Source organism: Trachemys scripta, chromosome 4 (assembly GCF_013100865.1).
Source record: "Trachemys scripta elegans isolate TJP31775 chromosome 4, CAS_Tse_1.0, whole genome shotgun sequence".
In the NCBI taxonomy this organism is placed as follows: Eukaryota; Metazoa; Chordata; order Testudines; family Emydidae; genus Trachemys; species Trachemys scripta.
Genome location: NC_048301.1, coordinates 131,070,497 through 131,094,263, shown reverse-complemented (window position 1 = coordinate 131,094,263; position 23,767 = coordinate 131,070,497). Strand labels below are relative to the sequence as shown.

The following is a 23,767-nucleotide window of genomic DNA, read 5'->3' as shown; positions in this document are numbered from 1 at the left end:
TAAGCAGGCCAGTGAAGGGGGAGGTGAGTTAGGCTCTTCCGATGCAGAGAAGATGCTCAGCAATTTAAACAGTGCTTCCTACATGCGAATAGTCTCCCTACGCCACAGGCTATGGGCCCATTCTCCTCTCACCTGCCCTGTTCTGCATCAGTGTCACTGCCCTGACTCCAAGAGCGTTACACCTGTGAGAGCAGAGAAGCATCCCATGCACTGCTACAGACTAGGGCCCGAGGGGCTAGGCAGCAGTTCTGCAGAAAAGGACCTAGGGGTTACAGTGGACGAGAAGCTGGATTTGAGTCGACAGTGTGCCCTTGTTGCCAAGAAGGCTAACGGCATTTTGGGCTATATAAGTAGGGGCATTGCCAGCAGATCGAGGGACATGATCATTCCCCTCTATTTGACATTGGTGAGGCCTCATCTGGAGTACTGTGTCCAGTTTTGGGCCCCACACTACAAGAAGGAGGTGGAAAAATTGGAAAGAATCCAGCAAAGGGCAACAAAAATTATTAGGGGGCTGGAGCACATGACTTATGAGGAAAGGCTGAGGGAACTTGGATTGTTTAGTCTGCAGAAGAGAAGAATGAGGGGGGGATTTGATAGCTGCTTTCAACTACATCTCTATCCCTCAGGAGCCAAAACATCTTACTGCGTTATAGGTGAAACCGCGTTATATCGAACTTGCTTTGATCTGCTGGAACGTGCAGCCCCGCCCCCACAGAGCGCTGCTTTACTGCATTATATCCGAATTCATGTTATATCAGATCGTGTTATATCGGGGTAGAGGTGTACCTGAAAGGAGGTTCCAAAGAGGATGGATCTAGACTGTTCTCAGTGGTAGCAGATGACAGAACAAGGAGAAATGGTCTCAAGTTGCAGTGGGGGAGGTTTAGGTTGGATATTAGGAAAAACTTTTTCACTAGAGGGTGGAGAAGCACTGGAATGGGTTACCTAGGGAGGTGGTGGAATCTCCTTCCTTAGAGGTTTTTAAGGTCAGGCTTGACAAAGCCCTGGCTGGGATGATTTAGTTGGGGATTGGTCCTGCTTTGTGCAGGGGGTTGGACTAGATGACCTCCCGAGGTCCCTTTCAACCCTGATATTCTATGAAGCAGGCCCAGGACTCTAAGGCGGTATGTAGATGGATCAAACAGATGGAGCAAGATTACCATGCAAGTAGCATGATGGGGCAAAGCCCTAAAGACTAGGTGGTGAGCAACCCAGGAGCAGGACAGCAGCCCTCTGTTTACTCTGCACGGCTTCAGAGACAGAGATTATCAGGGCTTTCCCCCTGGTATGGGAGGCAGCATTCTCTTGGTGTCCAAGCATATGACAGGGAGTCAGAAGATCTGGGTCATATTCCCAACTGTGCTAGTGGCTCAGTGCTGGGCCTCAGGAAAGCCATTTCCTCTTGCTGGGGCTCAGTTTTCTCATCTGTAGACCGAGGATGATAATTCCTTCCAACCTCACAGGGCTGCGGTGGGGATAACGTGTCCACACGGGAAGGACTTTGAGAACCTCAAATGGAAGGTGCTAGCTAGAGTTGTGCAAAGGACGTGGAGAATATGGCAGCACCCACCATCTTTCAGTCCCCTGGGGGCATGGATCAGCGTTCATGTCATGCTCCCAGTCAGTGCCGCTAATGATCCCACCAGCGGACCAAATTCAGTGATGAACCCTGGTCACCTGGCGCCTGAGACATGTTGCACATACACTAAGAAGAATTCAGTCCTCCCAGAGACAGGCCTTGTTTAGACTAGGGAAAAAGGAGTGTGTGTGTGTGGTGGGAGAGGGGTTATAAATGAAGGGAGCTCAGCGCCTTTGACATCCTTCTGAGCACCAGGGGTAAGTGCAGTTTAACACCTGGACATTTGAGTAACCCTAATGGGTAGCCTAGATAAAGTCACTGGGATAAAGCAAATTTGGCATGGGAGATTCCCCATCCCCTCACCTAGAGCTCCTCCTAGAATGCCCCCACAAACACCTCCTTCCCCAGCCCCACACAGAGCCACCCACGTCTTCTGCCGCTTCGCATTCCCAGGAGGAGATGCCACAAACGGGAGCGGAGGAGCAGCAGCCCCGCCAATGTCCACAGCAGGCGGGTGACTCCTGCATCGGTGGAGCTTACCCTCGCCAGCTCCTGGTTCTTCTCCTCCAGCTGACTCTCCAGCTGCCGTAGATGTTCCTCGATACTCCCGTGCCTCTCCTCTGCCTAGGAAAATCCAAGGAAGCTTCTAGGAGAAGCCAGCACTAAGGCTCCAGAGAGCTGTCATCCTGCTTAGGAACGGCACTGACCCGCCAGAGATGGCAATGGGATTTCAGTGCACTCCGGCACATCAGCTGGACTGACTCACTGAGTGGGCAGTGACAGCTCTCCATGGGAGGTTTGGGGGCTGGGCGGCCCTCGCAGGGGGCTCAGCTGGGCCTTGCACACTGGCTCTCGGGCCTGGCATTAAAGTGCTGAAAGAACCCTGGTTCAAACTGCTCTGCACCAAGCAATGATGAGAACAGGCAGCTAACTCCTGCTTATCTGGGCCTTGGTGTTCCCCCTGCCCCCCACCAGGCACTGTCCCGCACATTTCCAGGGAACTGCTCTGCCACAGGGGAACCCTTCTCCCTGCCTGGCGTGGGCTCCCTCTCTCGCCAGCTCCTGGGTGGGGTTGATCCCTTCAGCGTGAGCCTGCAGGCACCCAGCTCGGGGAACCTAGGGCAGCCATGGCTGGGCATTGCCTACTGAGCACCCTCACCAAAGGCCAGCAGAGTCTGGCAGCGTGAGCTTGTGAGGGTCAGGCAGCCAGGCAGGAGCAGGGACACAGAGGAGGCTGATGATGACGCACAAAGGAGTTTGTAAAGACAAAGGCCACAGTGGCTGCTGCACCCCGCCCATCCCTGGGGCAGTCCCAGCTCTGCCTATCATGGGCGTCTTAGACACACACTGCCCGGTCAAGGGGTCCTAGAGGCTGAATGCCCTAGTGGTGCCTGCTGGGTATCTGGGCTGGTGTACACCCTGGCAGGCACCAGATGCCAGAATTAAACTGGGGTATGGCAGATGCACTGGAGGCACCGGGTTGAGGGACCCGGACACCTGCACATCCCAGAGCTGCAGGAGCTCAGGCAGCAGGAAGGGTGGGCATGGCCCTGGCTGCCTAAGCCACGCCTCCTGTCTGCCTGCACTCCCCCACACCATCCCCAACACCACCCTCATTAGTTCAGGCCACAGCCCCGCTAGCAACACCCAGCTCCCCACCACTACAGTGGAGTTATTTGGCCCCACTCTTCGCAGAGCCTCTCAACAGAGCCCACCCTCCAGCAACTTCTGAAGGCACGGACCCAGGAAGGGCCTCTCTGCTCCTCTCTCTAACCAGAGTAACACAGCAACCCCCGCTCTGGCACACACGTCCGTAATGCCCCTTCACTTAATGCTTTAAAAGGTGTTGGCGTTCTGCTTCAGCAACAGTCATGCACCATCCAGACAACCTCTGAACGGGCAGTGGATCCTCTCAGCTCCGTGCTAGGGCTGAATGGCCTGTGTTAGACAGGCGGTCAGACTAGGGGATTAACAGGTCCTTCTGGCCCAAGAATCTAGGAGTAATGGGGAGCGGGGGGTGTTCCCTGTCCTAGCCCCCTACTCCCACTGCCCACGTACCTTGGTAAGGGCTGCTATCCTCTGGGCAAGCTCTGCTTCCACCTCTGGCAGCGTCTCTGCCTTCCTCATCGTTTGCTGCAGTTTCTGCTCGGCCAGCTCCAGCAGCTCCTGGAGGTGCCGAGCCTTCTCCTCACACTGCAGGACAACGCAGAGGAGACGCACTTAACACGGAGCCCTCTATACTCTAATCGTCCCAGCTGACACACAGACAAGCAAACAGGAAGGACCAGGGAAACCTGCCCTCCATAGCTGGGTGAATTTCAGGGCAGCTCCCAGAGATTGGAGGTTCATGGAAAGCACCAATCTTGGCTAGTTTCCTCCGACAGATATTGCCAGCTTGTGTCAGACCAATCAACCAGTCTCCTGGCTCCAACATATGGGTTGCAGAAGAAAGCGCAAGCAGCCCCCTAGTGGGCAACTGTGGAATTACCTGCCCATGTGGGAAGTTTCTTCCTGACCTCTGGTAGTTGTGAAGCAGGAGGGTTTTGATTACTTATTAATATTTTTACCTTCCTTAACATAGCTGTGGATCTTTTCACTATCCATAGAAAGAGATAACTCCATCCTGAGTCCTGCTGAGTTCTTGACCTCAATGATCTCATGGGGTAGTGAGTTCCACGGGTTAATTATGCAGGATGGAAAAACTACCCCCTCACAATACATTTTGGCTAGCTCTAGGTATCAGCTGGGCTGGCATTTGGGTTTAAACTACCCAACCTCTGCAGTGACACCCCTGCTGAGATTTCCCTGACTTCAATCCCTTTCTCAGCAGTAGCAATGGCTGTGTCTAATTAACTGGAGCGGGCTGAGCCCAGCATGGCACCTGAACCTGCAGAGGGAGGATGTGAAGGACATGGTGATACCTGTAATATTTTATGAATATTATATGTGCCATCTATTTGGATGGTGTGGTTTGCAATCTGGTTACCAGGGGTTAATTCAAGCAGGGGTTACTTGCAAGAAAGAGGACAATAGCTTCAGACAGCCCAATTTACCAGTACTTAAAAAGATAACACAGGCGTCATTTGCTTTTGAAGTTTTAAGTCTGACCACAGGAGTTCAACAGTCCAGCTGGTAACCACAGGATCCAGGCAGGAAAAATTGGAGCAAAGAACTCTGAGGGATACAAGGAAAGTCCATGAAGGACTGGGCAGAGAATGAGCCAAAGATTGCTGGAGAGCAGAGCCGAGCTGAGAAACTCCGGCAAGCACCCAAGGTGCTACGGAGCAGGGACCTGGTCGGCGAGCGGGAGAACCGTGGGGTTACAGCTAGCTCTGGAGCCATGAAAAAGGGCTTCAAGGGAAGACCCACTGCTGATCGGCAGGCGGGGGTTGACTCCCGATGGAGCAGGCAGGCATCTCCAGACAGGATGCTCGGCTGAGGGGAAGGACAGGGGCTTCCAGGCAGCTACCGAGTCTGCAACCTCCCAAGCTGTTTCCCGTGCATACGCTGCTCCTGCAACACCAGGGAGGGCCCAGTACCTGGCGATGCAGAGACTCCTTGTTGGCCAGCTCGTTCTCCAGCTTGTCGTTGAGATCGTGGATGGAGGTGGCTTCTCTCTGGGCAGCCAGGTAGCGCTTCTCCAGTGTGGTGATCCTCTCCTCCATGTCGTCCTTCTGAGCCAGAGCCTGCGGGGACGGGGCACCAGCAGAGTCACAGCGATCCACAAGGCCAAGGGCCACTACCCCTAAGCCTGAGTATGTAAGGGGGAGCCCTGGCACATGCCAGAGAGGGGCTTAGAGCAGTAGGAGCTAACAGGACAGGGATTGACAGCAATCAGGGGTCACAGTCATGGCAACAGACCCTCCTGTGCAGAGTAACCTGAAATCCCCTATCCAAGTGTAAAGCCCTGGGGAGGAGCCAGCCCATCGCACCCCGTGTCCCTCCTCTCCTCAACGCCCCCCTTCCCCGGAGGCCCCCTACCACTCATGTTCTCCACGTCCCTCCTCTCCTCCTTCTCCTCCCGCCCCCCACGCGAGGGCCCACTGCTCACAGGGATGCAGCGAGCGGTGGGGGAAGGGGTGGAGAAGAGGAGGGATGTGGCCAGTGGCAGGGACCTCTTGGGGGAAGGGGCAGAGCAGGGAGGGGAAGAGGCGGAGTGCATGCAGGGCTCCCCTGGCCTATTATACCAGCCACCTATGCGGCAAAGATCCCGCCTGCAGCAGAGCGCCTGGAAGCCGAACTGGTCAATATCTGCCCAGCGCTTTGAAGCTGCCCCATGCTGTTAAGAGCACAGGGATTGTTAGCACAGCTGGAGCACAAGCATCTGACCTCTCGCAGATCCCTTTGGTACTTGCTGCTCATCTCTTCTGATTTGATAAGATCCTTCCTGGCGGTGCCTAGATCCTCTTCCAGCTCAGCAACACTGGCCACCAGCCCCGCCAGCCGCTCTTTAGCCTGCGCGACTTCGAAGTTCTGCTTCTCCAGGAGCTCCTGCAGCTCCACCACCCGACTCGCCTCGTCGTTGGGGTGGATGGAACCGTTGGGGAGTCTCTGCAACACCACAGGATAGAAAGTTTTAGCACTGAGGTGGAGCAGCAGCTCCTCGAGCTTGGTAGCTGTCCCAGACCTGCCGGCTGGCGTCTTACAAAGGGCCCAGAGAATTGCCTGCATGGCCAAGCTGGCTAGTGGAGAGCTGATGGAGGGTGCATAGAGGAGGGATGAGGAGAGGACCCTTCGGTGTGGACTGTTTGAAGTACATGGTCTCCACTTAATCTGGAGGATTTGGGATCATTTTATCTGCTCCCTGTTTAATCATGGGCCCAGCGAGGCTCAATGCCCCGGTTAGAAGTGCACCACAGGTGCCTCGCTTGGAAAGCACGGCCCACAATGTCCTCCAGCATTCAGGGGGTGGGGAGGGGTCAGGGGGTCAGGCAGGAGCAGAAAAACCTCAGGGCCCAGTCCTCTGCTCTCACCACGGCCTCACACGGCTTCCCTCTCCCAGAAGGAGGGGAAACAATTTGCTTGGCACGGCCCAAGATCCCAAGGCAAGGAAAAGGATCGTGAAATGTCAGGGAACCAGCTCTGTGCTACGGCACTCAGGGAAAGAGGACAACAAAGCCACCCCCGATAGCCCCGAGGGCACCTGGAGCTACACACAGCCGCCATTCAGACGGCAGGCATGGAATAGCGCAGTCCAGCTCTGCTCCTCCGATGGGGCTCTCACCTTCCATAGAATCTTCTGCCCTGGTTCCTTGCCCTCCACCCTTTTCTCATCTTCTCCGACTGGGGCTTCCCTTTGCCCAGGGACCTGCTGCAGAACAGTTACCTGCAAAATGCAACCACATTTAAGCATAAGCTCCCAGCCCTATTTTTAGTGCCCCATGCCCTCCGCTCCCTGCCAGAGCTGCGGGTCCCTGCGCTGCAGGAACTGAGATCGTTGTTCACAGAGTCACAGATTTAAAGGAACCATTGTGATAATCTAGCCTGACCTGCACAGCACAGGCCAGAGAACCTTCCTGGGGACTTCTGCATCCAGCCCATCACTTCTGGTGGACCTAGATATCAAAAGGTAGATCCTGAGCTAGTGGAAGCTGTCCTTGCCCGTCGAGCTATAGGTCTCATGACAACAATGGAGTGATAATACTTCGCACCAGCTGAGGATCTGCCCCTTGATCCCCACCTACAGACACTTTAACGTGCGGACCCCCGGGTGGGAGGAATCAGGCTGGCACACGGGGATGTGGCTCGGAGAAACGGGATAGAACTGAGACAGGAAAATCAGGCTGAAGAGGAAGAAAACTCCTGAAGAGCGAGATCCGCCATGGCCCCCGCTCTCTGCCCAGCTGCTGACATGCACCCCCATCTGCGCCCTGCCCTGGCATGGGGCCCCCATCATACCCCCCTGGCAGTGCCAGGGCAGTGCATTCGTGGGGCTGGGCTGGTTCATTTCTGAAGAGAGGGGGGCACTGGGGTGAAAGGCCAGAGAGAGGAAGATCATAATCAACCCAACCGCCCAGCTCCCCGTACCTTCTGCTCTCCCCCACCTGCCCACACTCCACCTGTCAGCAAGCAGGGCCTGCAGCAGAGCCAGGCTCCAGGCAACCCAATGAGGGCAGCTGGCTTGTAGAAGGCTGTCCGATGAGTGGGAACAGCCAGCAGCCCAGCTGCTCAGCCCAGCAGTTGCTCACAACATTCGCCCCTGGCTACGATAGCTCCTGCTCCTGCCTTGGCCCTGCCTTGCCTCCCTCCAGTAACCCAGTTCTGACCCTCAACTTCTCCGGCTCTGACCACTGGGAACGATCACCCACATCCCGGTTGCACTCCCTTGGCACCGCCTTTAGGAGGACACCCCTGACATGCTCCGATTTTGTGCCAGCACCTTCCTTTGTACAAGCCTCAGGAACCCGTGCACACCCTGGTGTGCAACGCACGAGAAGGCTGGCTCAGAGGCACTGTTCTAGTGACAGCCCAAATCGGCGCCACACAGCACAAGCCCATGCTCATGAGCCAGTGAGTCACACAGAGCAGAGGCCTCATCCTGCTATTGTTGCGGCGGGATGGTGGCCCAGGGTGGCCAAGTCCCGGGAATGGTTCTCTCCCCGCAGGAAGGCCAGAGGCTGGTGGGCGAGAGAGGGCCAAAGGTGGGTGGCTGTCCATAGGGTCAAACGAGGGAAAGAGCAGCAAGTCCGGAGGAGGAGAGAAAGCCCCATTCTCTGCTCTCAGATGTGATCTAAGGTCCCATCTCTAGCGTTGGATTCATTGCCCAGGGGATGCCCACGCTGCAATCAGAGACGTGACTAAGGCACACGCAGACAGACCCGCGCTAGCTCGGACCTAGCTAGTGCCAAGCCCAATAGCAGTGGTGCTGCAGCAGCACAGACTTGCCACTCAAGTACGTACCCAGAGTCCAGGCTGTGCCTGTACAGCCCATATGGAAGCCCGGGCTGCTGGGGCTTCGCTGCGGTTGGTTCCCAAGCTGGCTAGGTCGCAGCTAGCTTGGGTGGGTCTACCTGTGCTGCAATCACACCTCTAAGCGCAGTGTAGACAGACCCATAGACTCACAGGCCAAAGGACCAGGAGCTTCCTTCAAGGGGACGGAGACTGGTCTGTCTCCTGGAGTTAATGGCAGGAGTCGCGCCTCTGCCACCGAGCAGACCAATTCACTGTCCGATCAGGTGCCTGCTGCTCCGGGCCATACCAAAGGGGCCTGGAGGAGCATCAGTGTTTCTTTCGGCTACAGCGAAAGGTTCCAGCCCCCAGGAAGCACACGGCTGCCCAGCACATGTCGGTAGCAGACGAGGTCCCGTGGAAGGATCCCGAAGCCCCCTCTTACCTGTTGATGGGCACTCGCCAGCTGCTCTTCTAAGGTTGCCACTCGCTCTAAGGCCGCTCGCAAGCGCTCTCTCACCTGCAGGTGTCCGAGACAACGGGAAAGGCTGTTACTTAGCTGCTGGGTGGGCACTGCTGACTCCTCGACTCGGCCCGACTCCCTGCCCAGACCCAGCACATGCTGGGACCCAGGATCACTCCCTAGCAGCATGGTACTGCCCTATCAGCAGCCACGGGCCAGAGCCGGGAGGGGCTGCAGGGGGAAAGCCTGGGGGGGTCACTGAGAGATTCGAGTCTGTGCTACTCCCCCTCTGCCTTTCCACTGAGGGCTGAGCATGAGCATCAGATCGGATCCCCCTCTCCCGGCGCCACCTGAGCGGCATACAAGGCATCTCATCACCAGGCTGCCCAGGAGCCCCAGCTGCTCAGACAGGGCCCAGGATTTTGTTCCCGTCTATGTAAGTGGGCTACTCCTGTCCCACTTGGCTCCAGCCCTCCCCCAGCTAATTCTCCTCCTCTCTCCACCTCCAGGCTCCCTGGGTTGGCTTTCCGGGGAGAGCCGTGCTGCCAGTGCCAGCACCCCCAACCGTCCGTCCGCAGCATGCAGCAGTCTGGGGTCGGGGCAGCGCGAGGGTCGAGCAGAGAGGCGCCTGAGGCCAGGGGATCACTGCGGGAGGGGTCAGCGTCTCACACCAGTGACACGCACCCCAGCCTAATCCCATCTACCTCCCAACAGCCGAGCACTCCACCAGGGTGCCCAGCCAGCGGCGGGTCCAGGGATGTTCACATGCAAGTCTGGACTGTGCCTGTGCCCTGGAGCTGTGCCCCGAAGAACCTGAACCAGGCCTGTGGCTACAGTGTAATAGGGTCACTGTCTCCCTGCCAGCTCCCCTGGACTCTGGGCGGAGCCAGCAGTGCTTAGGGCAGCTGCTGCATCTTCACAGGGGAGAGGAGACAGCAGCTCGGACGGCTCCTTTGCCTGCTTGCCTGCTGGGCTGGGGGAGCCCCTGGGAGAGCAGGAGGGGTGCTGGCTCTGCAGGCCAGAAGAGGAGAAGCCAAGAACCAGTCACCAATAATGTCTCTGAGTTTCTGTCCCAGGCCAGGTTAGAGCAGCCTGGGTGCTGCTCTACCTTATCCCAGCTGGCAGAAGTCCCCAATGGGAGCGGCACAGGGCAGAGGATCTGCCCCTGAGCACTGATGGCGGCCCCCTGGCTTTCAGCATGCAGGGACAGGACACCAGGGCTCTCACATGAGCCAACTCCTTCCAGATGACCCAACCGAACCTGATTCCCCTACTGCCGAGCCCTGCCATGACTTTGAGCCCCCGCACCTATCTGAACCCTCCCAAATCCCCTGCCCCAGGGGCCAAACTGCTTCTCTGCTTCCCCCCAGCCGCTGACAATGCTGAGACAGGCCCAGGTTTCCAAGATAAAACTCTGTCCCCTGACCCACCCGGGAGCAGGAAGCCCCTCTGAGCAGGGCTAGCACCAGTCCTGGGCTCCCAGCTGGGCACCGTGCTGCCAGGAAGTCGGCCACAGCTTGGAGGAGTGCCGAGGACAGTCAGGACAGAGCAAAGAGATGAACCTGCCTAGCTTGGCCAAGAGATAATCTGGGCAGCGGCGTCTCTCGGATGGGCTTAGGTCATTTAGGATAATACTAGGGGCACAGTCAGAGGAAACGGGGTGATATTGAGAAACAGACACTTACAGGATCAGTTCCTGTGAGCGAGGGGCTTCAGGCTGTGGAAGAGTTTCCCATGGGACAGGGTTTCCAGGATGTTTAAAATGAGACAGGAGGGATCCCTACGGGTAGGCTCTGCCAGCCCGTCCGTCCCTAGCACAAGCAGCGTGCAGGGAAGGCGGGAGCTGGCACTGCATAGTGCAAGTGGCTCTGAAGCACTGTGTTAAGCAAGCCAACGCCTGCAGCTCTCTGGCTGACCCACTTCTGCCAGGAGAGTTCCGGATAAAAATCCGGGGCGGGAGGGGGTGATCTCGCTGCCATAATGCCCCAGAGGACTGCAGAGAGCCCTGCGGTCCCACTCAGGGAAAGACGTCCCGCTGCTTAGAGACAAGGATGTTCTGCTTTGCACAGGGGAAAAAAAAGGAGGTGGGGAAAGGAATGGCTTGAGGGTTATTTCTGGGACCTGCCTTCCCATAGGCCTCAAGTCCAGCCTTCTCCATCCATGAACACAGAGAGGGCGGGGGCTGAATGCTAGCCAGCCAGGGCCAGCGAGAGCGCTGGATACAGTGTTCCAGGTGCGGGCCAACTGGCTATGGTAAGGGGGCAGGGCCCCATCTGGCTCTGGGACCCTCTGCGGCACAGCTCACCTTTTCATCCAGCGCTTTGTGATGTTCGAACAATGACTTCAGCGCTTTGAGGACTTCCACTTCGCTGGAGACGCCGGACGGGGACTGAGCCTGCCGCTTCACCACCGTCATCCTCAGCGAGCGCTCGTGCCTCGAGACCAGGCACTCCAGGTGCTCCAGCAAGAGCTGCAAGAGAGGGAGGGAGAAGTCTTCACCACCTCCCGTGGCCCCGCTCTCCCGTCTCAGCTCGGGGGGCTGAACAGCCCATTTCTTTCCTCCTCAGTTCCACAGCACAGGCCACGGTGGCAAAACGCACGGCAGCCCCTGTCTGGGTGACCAACCCAGCTCCACAGCACAGAGCCGGACACATGCTTTACTGCCTGCCCAGCATACAGCGGGGGCTACAAACGTGAACCCACTTATTACTGGGGAGGGAGATCTGGAGACCCCTCCTCACCTAGCTGAAAAGACCAGGAAGCCTTTGGAGATCTCTCCCACAATGCATGGACCACCCACCCTGCCTTATGCTCAGACCTGGGGAAAACGTATGATAAACGGCCAGCAAACACAGCCACAAAATCTCCACTGCATGCTCACCTCACCCCGGTCACTGAAAATAAACACCGTGTGGCTAAAGGCCACACTGCATAGATCCCTGCTGCATGGCATCTTTGCTCCCCCAAGCTCAGGCCCTGGCAGTGCTGAGAGAGGAAGGGGCGTTTGAGCTAAGGGGCTGCTGCAGAGTGAAGATCCTTAGCAAAGCTCAGGGCCCAGGGCAGGGCTGGACCAGTAGAGATTTCTAGAGCATAGGACTGAGGTTCCTCTTTAGTGCTGGGTGTGGCTCCAGGACAGTCAGAACAGCCCATGTGGCAATCCACATACTGCAGGGTAATAAGTATGAACGTAACGGGGTTGTAGAGAAATGATGGGGGGTTCTGTTCCCAAGCTGTACAGAATGAGATCCCACCTACGGAGGTCCCTAGGGGACAAACTCCAGAGAGGTTCGCTTTCTCTACGTCAGCTTGCCCAGAACGCTACAAACCACAGTGTAAATGCACAGGGGGAAGACGGAACGAGGTTTGCATAGCAACTGCTCCCACTCTGCCTAGCTCTCGCCGGTATCATTAGTCTCAGAGACGGGAACCACTGGGGTTTTTAATAAGCACCTCAGCTCACACAGACTTAGACGCAGCCAGGTTTCAGGGCTAGGGACGGACATTATTCCCCGTGACTTACCCTGGTGTTATTCCGCTCGGCTTTCAGCTCTGAAATCTCCTCTTCCCTCTCCAGCAGCTGCTCTCGACAGGCATTGAGTTCTCTCGTCAGTGTGGCAAACTCCTGCAAAAGGGCACAATGCTACAGTGAGCGGAGAGGCTGGGCGCTGCCCTGAGTGCTGGGAGGCTTTACAAACCCCCGAGAGGAGATGCACTGTCCTGGTGCGTATCTCTTCAGACTGATGTATGATGAGGACACAAGCGAGGCCCCAATCTGCTACTTTGGGGGCCTCTGACATGGTTTAAAACCACGATACCACCAGAATGATGCCAAGAGCGAACTCCCGGCCAAACACCATCCTCAGCTCAACCGGACAGACAGCACCTTCCCGAGCAAACCTTCGCCCTCCTCCAGAAATGACTGCCTCTGTCGGACTCCACCATTTTTAGACACCCAGGGGCAAAACGGGCCTTGCTGGGTACTCTGGCTGTTAACATGCCTGGTGGTTTCAGAGGGATGCTCTGCCACCACTCCCACTGCCATTAAACCAAGGGGACTCCTAGATCTCCGCCCCACTCATCATGACTGCAGCAGTACCGCTCAGGGAGAGAGGCCAGCTATCAATCCCCAACTGTGTAGTGCTTTTTAGGCTAAAACCACCACCTTAAATTTGACCCACTAACCAACCAGCAGCCCCATAGCACTGGCTTCACATGTTCCCTGTAAGGTGAGCCCCTGCCGTCTGCATCAGCCTGACTTCCAGGGTTCATTGTACGTGCTCTGGCCAGAATTTACAACTGAGCTGGCCTGCAGGCTCAGGTTATGCAGAGTGTGACATTGCATTCCATATTCCTTATGAAAATACGCTTATGATAGGAATATGACATAACTGAGATATACTTTATGCCAGATGGCTCATGTGAGATACCATTGGGAAGGTTCTGAGTTACTGAATGCGATTATCCAATGTGTACGCCTGTGTCATTTCTGTATCTGAAGTAAGGAATATTGACTCTCTATCTGTATTTCAGCTATGCTACTTTGGGTGACGCCCACTGCGAACACTTCAGGTACGACAATGGAAAACCAGACAGGGCAGATGGCCCATCAGCGAGGACAATGGACTGTGAAAAGCTTGGCCTTCCTGCGGACCCTCCACACTGCCCCTGACTCATGGATGCTGTGATCCTACAGAATCAGGTGGTTTTGTCACCGGATATTAAAACATTACCTGGGACTTCTTGTAACTTTCCACTGTGAGGGAAGAGGGGGTCAAGTTTGGGAAACAAAAGATTCCCGCCTTATGTAAATCCTATTTCAGGGTGGGAAGGAAGGCAAACAGGGCTCCTCCTCTCCATGGCCTGTCTGCCCAAGAAAAAAGACTGCAAAAGGGAAGGCCGGGGGGGGGAGTCCAGACTGACACAGGGGTCATCTGAAAAGAAATAACTGGCACTCTGAACCACAGGAACATTGCAAACTGCCTGCAACTATATCTAGGGTGAGAAATACGATTTGTAACCAATTGCTTTAGTGAAACTAGCTTAGTTTGCATGTTTGAGTTCATTTGCTTAGTAATCTGCTTTGTTCTGTTTGCTACCCCTTTTACCACTTAAAATCTGCCTTTTGTAGTTAATAACATTTGTATTATTTATAATATAACCCAGTGTCTGTAATTTCTAATGGGGGGGGGGGGAGAGAGAAGTTGTGCACACCTTCCTCCACGTTGAGGGAGGAGGTGGATTTCATAATATACCTGTGGGTCTGCACTCCAAAGGAGGGGGACATCTGAGTGCTGGAGCAAGTCCCTAATCTGCAGCTGGATGTGGGCCTGCCTGTGTGTGTGAGAGGAGGTTTTCAGAGCCTGGCTCGGCAAGACAGGTTAAAGGGAACCCAGGCTGGCAGAACAGGTAGACTCAGGGGTATCTCAGCACATCAGGTGGCTTCCCCTGGGGTCCAACCCGTCACACAGAGAAAGAATTAATGGGGGATTCCCCTGCCCTGTCCAGCTTCCCTCTCCTACCAACAGTGGAGAACAATTCTCCGGAGATAATGGAACCACCACAAGCTCTTCTTGGTTCAGATTCCAACATCTCCAGTTTCTTCACCCGCCTCCCTGGCTCCCCTGCAGTAACTGCTCTGCCCCGGGAGGACCCAATCAGAACTCACATTGCTCACCCCGAGAGAAATGCAGGCAGCCCCATTCGCCGTCTAGACAGGAAGCAGATCCAGGGCTCATAGGGCAAGTGGTGCTGGAGCATGTCTCCCCCAGCAGCTCCACTCAACCCAGCCCACCAGCCTGTGCCATCCAGGATGTCCAGCCTCCATCACTGTAGTATCCAAACCCCTTGCAACCTTTACCCCATGTGGCAGGGCAGTGCTGAATCCCCATTGTACAGATGGGAAACTGAGACCCAGAGAGGGGAAGTGACTCACCCAAGGTCACACAGGGAGGCTGTGGCATGGTAGAGACCTGAACCTGGGTCTCCCAAGTCCCAGGTTCCCACTCTGAGCCACCTTTGCTCCCTATGTTGCATTGGACAATCTGGGTGTCTGCCTCTACAGCAGCAGCATTTGGAGAGACCAGGGAGAAATTATCACGTCAGGTCTAAGGGCTGGAAGCAGCGGATCAAAAGAGCAAGAAAGTCTGAATCAGTACATCACAGTAAATCGAGCGTCCGCAGACAGGGCAGAATCTGGGGGGCTTTAGTGGGGATCTAAACACTAGCCGAGCATTTAGAAACAGCTTGGAGAGCACTGAGCAGGGGCTGTGTCCACAGTTCCTTAGCGGCACTATGCACCCAGGAGAGCAGCATTTGCCCAGGCAGCTCTCATTAGGTCTGCTTGGCCGCTTTGCACAAGAACTGAACCAGTGGAGAGAAATACTAAACTGAGCAGCGCGTATCGTGAGCACGTCGCTCTGCACCGGCTGCGGATGGCTCTCTGGGTGCAGTTTGAGAGGTGGACTTTGAGCTACGGAGCCCTAACCGGCCCGGCACCTGCTCCAGAGACCGCCTCTTTCCCCACTCCACCGGCTTTAGTCAGCATAGGCACTACTCCAGCTGGAGCCCTCTCGGTTTACAAGAGGGGTCTGACTTCGGAACTTGCACCCCAGCTTGGTCCAAAGTAGCCCAGATGTGTTGCCCTTTAGAACATCCTGCAAAGATCATCAATTCACTCAGGCTTCTGGAGTGGGTGTTTGATGGGGGAGGGGTATTTCTCTTGGTTACTGGGGAGGTGGGGAGTGTATTATTAACGAGGAGTGTTTCTTATCGAGCTGTCAAAAGTACCTGGAATAGGCACTTTTTCTCCTCTGCAGAATACAAAATCAGTCTGGGTATTCCTATGGAGCACAGCAGCTTCCTTGCAAACAGTGCAAGCCTACGTATGACTTTGCTGAACAGGAAGGGAAAAGATACACAGAAACACCCCTGTTTTTAACCTCACAGGGGCCTGGGCGAGAAGATTTTCTCCTTGGAAATTAAGATCAGCTATCCACAGCTTAGCCCACTGCTCCTTTCTCTGGAGTCTATTCCATTCTATACAGAATTTATAACACTCCTGGGGTACTGACCACTCTGATCACAGGTCCAGAGGATCCCACTGCTCCTCTTTGTGTGTTGCACTTGTCAACAGGCTAAAGGAGACACGTGGAATTGGGAGCTCTTTGGAACAGGGACCGTGGCTTTGCACGGCACCTAGCCTGTGGTACTCTGCTCTCGACTAGGGCACTACAGTAATAACAATACTGATTACTAAAAGACAGACAGATCGAGGACAGGCACCCATCAGCGGATATGCAGGAGAGCACAGGGTGGACGGAGTCTGCAGAAGACAGCCCCCTTGAGATGGGGCAGTGCACAGACACAGGATAATGCAGGGGGGCCATCATAGTGCAGGTGATCATTCGAGATGGCCCAACCCAAGGGTTCCCTTCCAGCAAGGTGTGAATCCTTCCAGCCATTGGGCAAATTGTCAAAACAGGAAGCGCATTGGCCTCCCTGATGTGCAGGGCATGACTCGATGGGATTATGTTTTTATCTCACTGCTGATGCCCAAACACCTGACTCTGGAGAAGTCAACTATTCCCGGAGGGACTTTTTAATCTGGATTTTTTTCCTCTATTCAGAATCTGATTAAGGCTCGAACCCCTTTTAAACTAAGAACTGTTGACAAGCTGGAATATAAATCAGGCGTGTGGATCCCTCCGTCTGTGTCTTGTTTAACATTTCAGATGCTTTTTTTGTATTACTCAACCTCGGGAGGGAAATCTGAAGGCTGAGCCCACCTAACAAATCTGGTTTGTGGGCACCTGTTGGTGCACGTCAAGTCCTATCTAAATCTTTATTTTGCATCTCCATGAGGTTCTGCCAGTGGATATTGGAAGTTCTATAACACCCCCCCCTCAGTATAAAACTTGACTGTTTCTGCAATAGATTTTCTGCTTTTCCTACCTCTTCTTCCTGTCAAGGACTCTGTGCTAATTGGGTGTTCCAAGCCAGTCCCAGTTGCTTCCTGAGGTATCCCAGATGGCTTTTATATAACCAATAATGCCATTGGTTTTTTAAAACCAAGTGCCATGGGGATGGTGAACTCTGCCTCCCTGGTATCACACATGCCATTTGGGACACGCCCGTGTTTTGGAGAAAGAGATCCGATCAACAAGAACGCAAGTACTCCCTTGCCTGCTTTTCAACATGAAGCCGAACTGGGTGAATTCATCAACAATCCCCATTTACTAGCAGACTCAAAAAATTAGCCAGTCTCTCTTTGGGAACTGGCTGCCCCACCAAAGCTCATATCCACCCAACTTAGAGCCCCTCCCAGCAGACAACACTTCCCCAGCCTCTCACTCTGTATATCCCCTATGGATTAAGTGAGACACCACATAGGCTGACAGCACGTGTCTCTCTCTCTCTCTGTGTTATGCAAGAGCTCAGAGAGCCAACAGTACGTGTGTTACTCCCTATGGACTACATAGGGGCTCTGTGAAAGCCAACGGGCAGAAAGCACGGCTGTGAGAGAGGCCAAGCATGTTCCGAGGCTCCTAAGCATCCAGATGAGGTTGGCACACTGATGGCTGTTTCATATTTAGGGATACGTTTACAAAGTCCCTTAATATGCTGGACCGCACCTTGAGAAGAGTTTAGATGCAAACCACTATCATCACTATAGACAGCCAGCCCTTGGGACCTGGGAAGCTCACAGCACCCCGGATTGGGGAGCCCTATGAAAAAATATCAGGGTGAAGCTCCATAGCTGGCCTTCCCACAAATGTCAAGGCCAACTCTGGGCACAGGGACCTGAACACGACGCATCTCTGACGTGTGAAGAGGCCTGAAAAATTGGTCTGCAAGCCTATGCAAAAGGCTAAGGCTGTCCAAGTGAGAGTCACGAGAATGGCAAATAGCACTGCACATCTTTGGCAATTCCCGGAACGGCTAACTGGGCAGGGACCAGTCACTGGCTGCAGCTTTCACTGGGGAAATTTGCAAAGGGAGAGGCGCAAACTTTCTCCCAAACCTTCCCCAGCTGATGAACCCTTTGGAAATATGGCGAGTGCGTGGCACACTTGCAATTATTATTTACATGACGGTAGTGCCTAGAAGTCCTTGTCATAGACTAGGGCCTTGCTGCGCTAGGCCCTGTACAAACTCACAAAACTGCATACCCCAGTCAGACCCTAGTCAGGCAGAATGACTTTGCCCATCACCATTACAGTTCCACATGGCAGATACTCCTCATGCTGGATACGGGCCATAAGCATGCAGAAAGTGATGCTAGCTGCAGCTGAAATGGGGCACCTGGCTGACCCTCAAGCAGAACAGAAGTTATCACATGTGGTCTATTGAGTGATCTGCACAGAGAAGGCTCCAGTTATCCTTGCCTGTGCTGTTGCAAGCAGGGGAAGGGAGGATGGCGCTCCGCTTGATACTGGCTGCCAACTAGACACGGAGCCATTGATCACTACCCATTGAGCCCGATGATCTAGCCAGGTTTCTATCCACCTTATAGTCCATTCATCCAGCCCATACTTCTTTAACTTGCTGACAAGAATACTGCGGGAGACCGTATCAAAAGCTTTACTAAAGTCAAGGAATAACACATCCACCACTTTCCCCTCATCCACAAAGCCAGTTATCTTGTCATAGAAGGCAATTAGGTTAGTTAGACATGACTTGCCCTTGGTGAATCCATGCTGACTGTTCCTGATTACTTTCCTCTCCTCTAAGTGCTTCAGAATGGATTCCTTGAGGACCTGCTCCATGATTTTTCCAGAGACTGAGGTGAGGCTGACTGACCTGTAGTTCCCTGGATCCTCCTTCTTCCTTTTAAAGATGGGCACTATATTAGCCTTTTCCCAGTTGTCCGGGACCTCCCCTGATTGCCACGAGTTTTCAAAGATAATGGCCAATGGCTCTGCAATCACATCAGCCAACTCCTTTAGCACCCTCGGATGCAGTGCTTCCAGCCCCATGGACTTGTGCTCGTCCAGCTTTTCTAAATAGTCCTGAAACACTTCTTTCTCCACAGAGGGCTGGCACTTTACTGTTTACAACATCAGGCGCCCGGGCATACATGTAAGCGTTGCCTGCTCCCCAATTACCCAGGGAGGAAAAGGCGGGTTATATTAACGTGTATCATCCTCATATACAAATCACCTCCAAATCTGACCCACTGAGGATGTGAGAAGGTGGAAATCAGAATAGGGTGGGGGCTACTTTACCATGCACCGATTTACACCTTCCAGTTAGTCCCTTTACTTGCTGCACTCCTGTTCTGGCCCCTCGGCAGGCGAGTTATGCCCATTGAGACTCCCTGGGGCTGAGATTCAGGGAGCCAAATTCAGAGGGGGGCAGGTAAGGTGATTTTAAGAGGATGCAAGGCTAGGGGTGTCTACGTTAGCGTAATGTACGTGACTTCACTGGAGCCAGATTCCACTGTGAACTTGGCTTTTTGCGCCCATCCTGCGACTGACTCTTGGGAATAGTGGTAAGGTGGTCAAGTTGCTTTCCTTTCTCTTCCCCTTTCTTTGAGGGTAGAGTTAAGAGTAACTCTGTCGCTGGCCAAGAGCTCTTGCAGATTAGAGAACCGTGTGCCAGATCTTGTTCTGACTGTAGATCTCAGCTCATGCATAGAAGGCTGGACTGTCATAAGCATTCCAGTCTAAGCAGGGATACCTATAAGTGGATTAGAAAGTGAAACAGTGGCTCAAATTAAGAATGATTATAAACAGAGCTTGGAAACTAACCAAAAGGGCCCAAGGAGACCTGCCTGGGAGGGGACCCCCAGAAAAAGGCAGCTCTGGACATTTCAAATCTTCATGGCTCGTATTAAAACTCGAAGTATAGGTAAGTATAACTAGGCAGACAGAGTCGCGAGCCCCAAGGACCCGCTCCATGGTTCACTGTTTCCCTCTCCGCCCAATGAGGATAATGTGAAGTGCTTTGAGATCCACTGATGAAAAGTGTGATAGAAAAGCTAGGGATTCTTCCTGGGCCTCACAGAACTGATATTACCTCCATATATGGCACTGGTGAGACCAGTACAGGAACACTGTGCCCAGTTCTGGTGTCCACACTTCCAAAAAAGATGTTGAAAAAATTGAAAGTGCAAGAAAAGAGCTACAGAATGATACGAGGGCTGGAAAACCCGTGAGAGACCCACGGTGCTCAGTCCTTCAGACTAGCGGGACTAAGAGGCAACTTAAGCACAAGATCATGGACGATGAAGCTAAACAAAGTAAGACTGGAAATAAAGGGCACATTTTTACCTCTGAGGATAACTAACTAGGGCTGTCGATTAATCACAGTTAACTCATGTGATTAACTCAAAAAAATTAATCGCAATTAAAAAAAATAATCGCGATTAATCACACTTTTAATCATACAGTTAAACAAAAGAATACCAATTGAAATTTATTTAATATTTATGGATGTTATTCTACATTTTCAAATATATTACATAAGAACGGCCATACTGGGTCACACCAAAGGTCCATCCAGCCCAGTATCCTGTCTACCAAGAGTGGCCAATGCCAGGTGCCCCAGAGGGAGTGAACCTAACAGGTAATGATCAAGTGATCTCTCTCCTGCCATCCATCTCCACCCTCTGACAAACAGAGGCTAGGGACACCATTCCTTACCCATCCTGGCTAATAGTCATTAATGGACTTAACCTCCATGAATTTATCTAGTTCTCTTTTAAACCTTGTTATAGTCCTAGCCTTCACAACCTCCTCAGGCAAGGAGTTCCACGGGTTGACTGTGCGCTGTGTGAAGAAGAACTTCCTTTTGTTTTAAACCTGCTGCCCATTAATTTCATTTGGTGGCTCCTAGTTCTTATGGCAGGTTTCAGAGTAGCAGCCGTGTTAGTCTGTATCTGCAAAAAGAACAGGAGTACTTGTGGCACTTTAGAGACTAACAAATTTATTTGAGCATAAGCTTTCATGGGCTACAGCCCACTTCATCAGATGCATCAGTAGCCCACAAAAGCTTATGTTCAAATAAATTTGTTAGTCTCTAAGGTGCCACAAGTACTCCTGTTCTTTTTCCTAGTTCTTATATTATGGGAACTAGTAAATAACTTTTCCTTATTCACTTTCTCCACACCACTTATGATTTTATATACCTCTATCATATCCCCCCTTAGTCTCCTCTTTTCCAAGCTGAAAACTCCTAGCCTCTTTAATCTCTCCTCATATGGGACCCGTTCCAAACCCCTAATCATTTTAGTTGCCCTTCTCTGAACTTTTTCTAATGCCAGTATATCTTTTTTGAGATGAGGAGACCACATCTTTACGCAGTATTCAAGATGTGAGCGTACCATGGATTTATATAAGGGCAATAAGATATTTCTGTCTTATTCTCTATCCCTTTTTTAATGATTCCTAACATCCTGTTTGCTTTTTTGACTGCCGCTGCACACTGCATGGATGTCTTCAGAGAACTATCAATGATGACTCCAAGATCTCTTTCCTGATTAGTTGTAGCTAAATTAGCCCCCATCATATTGTATGTATAGTTGGGGTTATTTTTTCCAATGTGCATTACTTTACATTTATCCACATTAAATTTCATTTGCCATTTGGTTGCCCAATCACTTAGTTTTATGAGATCTTTTTGAAGTTCTTCACAGCCTGCTTTTGTCTCAACTATCTTGAGCAGTTTAGTATCGTCTGCAAACTTTGCCACCTCACTGTTTACCCCTTTCTCCAGATCAGTTATGAATAAGTTGAATTGGATTGGTCCTAGGACTGACCCTTGGGGAACACCAATCCATTCTGAAAATTCACCATTTATTCCTACCCTTTGTTCCATCTTTTAACCAGTTCTCAATCCATGAAAGAATCTTCCCTCTTATCCCATGACAACTTAATTTATGTAAGAGCCTTTGGTGAGGGACCTTGTCAAAGACTTTCTAGAAATCTAAATACACTATATCCACTGGATCCCCCTTGCCCACATGTTTGTTGACCCCTTCAATGAACTCTAATAGATTAGTAAGACATGATTTCCCTTTACAGAAACCATGTCGACTTTTGCCCAACAATTTATGTTCTTCTATGTGTCTGACAATTTTATTCTTTACTGATTGTTTCAACTAATTTGCCCGGTACTGACATTAGACTGTAATTGCCAGGATCACCTCTAGAGCCCTTTTTAAATATTGGCATTACATTAGCTATCTTCCAGTCATTGAGTACAGAAGCTGATTTAAAGGATAGGTTACAAACTCTAGTTAATAGTTCTGCAATTTCACATTTGAGTTCTTTCAGAACTCTTGGGTGAATGCCATCTGGTCCTGGTGACTTGTTACTGTTAAATTTATCAATTAATTCCAAAACCTCCTCTAGTGACACTTTAATTGATTTCAATTACAACACAGAATACAAAAGTGTACAGTGCTCACTTTATATTATTATTTTTTATTACAAATATTTGCATTGTAAAAATGAAACAAAAGAAATAGTAATTTTCAATTCAGCTCATACAAGTACTGTAGTGCAATTCTTTATCATGAAAGTGCAAAGTACAAATGTAGATTTTTTTTGTTACATAACTGCACTCAAAAACAAAACAATGTAAAACTTTAGAGCCTACAAGTCCATTCAGTCCTACTTCTTGTTCAGCCAATTGCTCAGACAAACAAGTTTGTTTACATTTATGGGAGATAATGCTGCCTGCTTCTTATTTACAATGTCACCTGAAAGTGAGAACAGACATTTGCATGGCACTTTTGTAGCCGGCATTGCAAGGTATTTACGTGCGAGATATAAAAAAGTTATTAAACCTAATGTTAAAAAATTATATATTACATAGGTTGGGAAAAGAGTGTCTGTACATCTGGGTATAGTGCTTAGATTATCCACAAATACAAAGTTTGTTTTTAACGTCAGAAGATACATATGGTACATAATGAGCAATAACCCGAATTCAGGTGAATAGATTTAACAATACAGTTTAGATATTAGACTCCGAATACTCGGGTACATCACTCATGAAAAGTTGTATGGAGATTTGGTTGTGGAAAGCAAAATATATCAATGAGTGGAGATTGTCCCTCAGTAATTGAGAATTGGGTAGGTTTTCCATTTAGAAAATACAATCCATGAGGACAGTATTTGTTACTTTCCTGACCGCTCTTCTCATCGGCACTCCAGTTCATCCCTCCAGGTATTGCCGATGTCCAGTGATGTGTTCTATGTAGATGTCCCTCGACCACCTGATGGCATCTGACACCATGAGTTGCCGCATCAGCCGAGCGTAGCGTTGACCGATTCTGCATTCTCTCAGCACTCAGTCGTTACTGGGGTCCCATGCGCCTAAGGCTCTGACGATCAGTGCGTGTGTCTTGACCTGGTAACCCTTAGCTCTCAAGGTTTCGGCCAGAGGGGCATATTTCTCTACCTTTCGAGCTCAGGCATCGTGGAAGGCCGGGGTCCTGTTCTCGAACGGCACTGTGACATCCACCATGATGATCCTCTTCCGGTACTCGTTGGTGATGACTATGTTTGGTCGCAGTTGGCTGTTGGTTCCGGGGATGGCAGAGTTCACAGCAACCTTCCCCATGGGTGGCAGGATGGCTCCGGCCAGGCGATCTTGGATGTTGTTGTGTCGCAGCTGCCAAGCTCTCAAATGGGGCTTCCAGCTACACAGGACGTGGGGTAGCATCTCGTTGGTGGAGCCGCACTACCTGCATCACTTGTCCCGACTCCTGTGGCCGACAGCTCAGTTCAGTGTCACACAGTTGAGCCGGGCCCTGTGGATGAACCTCTAGTTGGCAAATCGAGTGAAGCTGCCCCTAGGGAGGAAGTGATTCCTGGCGTCCCACTTGC

General features: G+C 52.1%; 1 protein-coding gene across 4 annotated transcripts in view; it reads right to left on the bottom strand.

The window, feature by feature from the left end:
- The window catches only part of PPFIA4 (PTPRF interacting protein alpha 4), a 191,584-nt gene that overhangs the window by 69,417 nt on the left and 98,400 nt on the right, over positions 1 to 23,767 (bottom strand). For all 4 annotated transcript variants that reach the window (XM_034767574.1, XM_034767576.1, XM_034767577.1 and 1 more), the window contains exons 3-10: positions 12,454 to 12,555; positions 11,239 to 11,403; positions 8,916 to 8,990; positions 6,807 to 6,908; positions 5,912 to 6,133; positions 5,122 to 5,268; positions 3,641 to 3,775; positions 2,123 to 2,206 (exon numbers count right to left, since the gene is read on the bottom strand). In XM_034767574.1, coding sequence (XP_034623465.1) covers positions 2,123 to 2,206; positions 3,641 to 3,775; positions 5,122 to 5,268; positions 5,912 to 6,133; positions 6,807 to 6,908; positions 8,916 to 8,990; positions 11,239 to 11,403; positions 12,454 to 12,555 — 1,032 coding nt within the window. The remainder of the gene's footprint in view (positions 1 to 2,122; positions 2,207 to 3,640; positions 3,776 to 5,121; positions 5,269 to 5,911; positions 6,134 to 6,806; positions 6,909 to 8,915; positions 8,991 to 11,238; positions 11,404 to 12,453; positions 12,556 to 23,767) is intronic.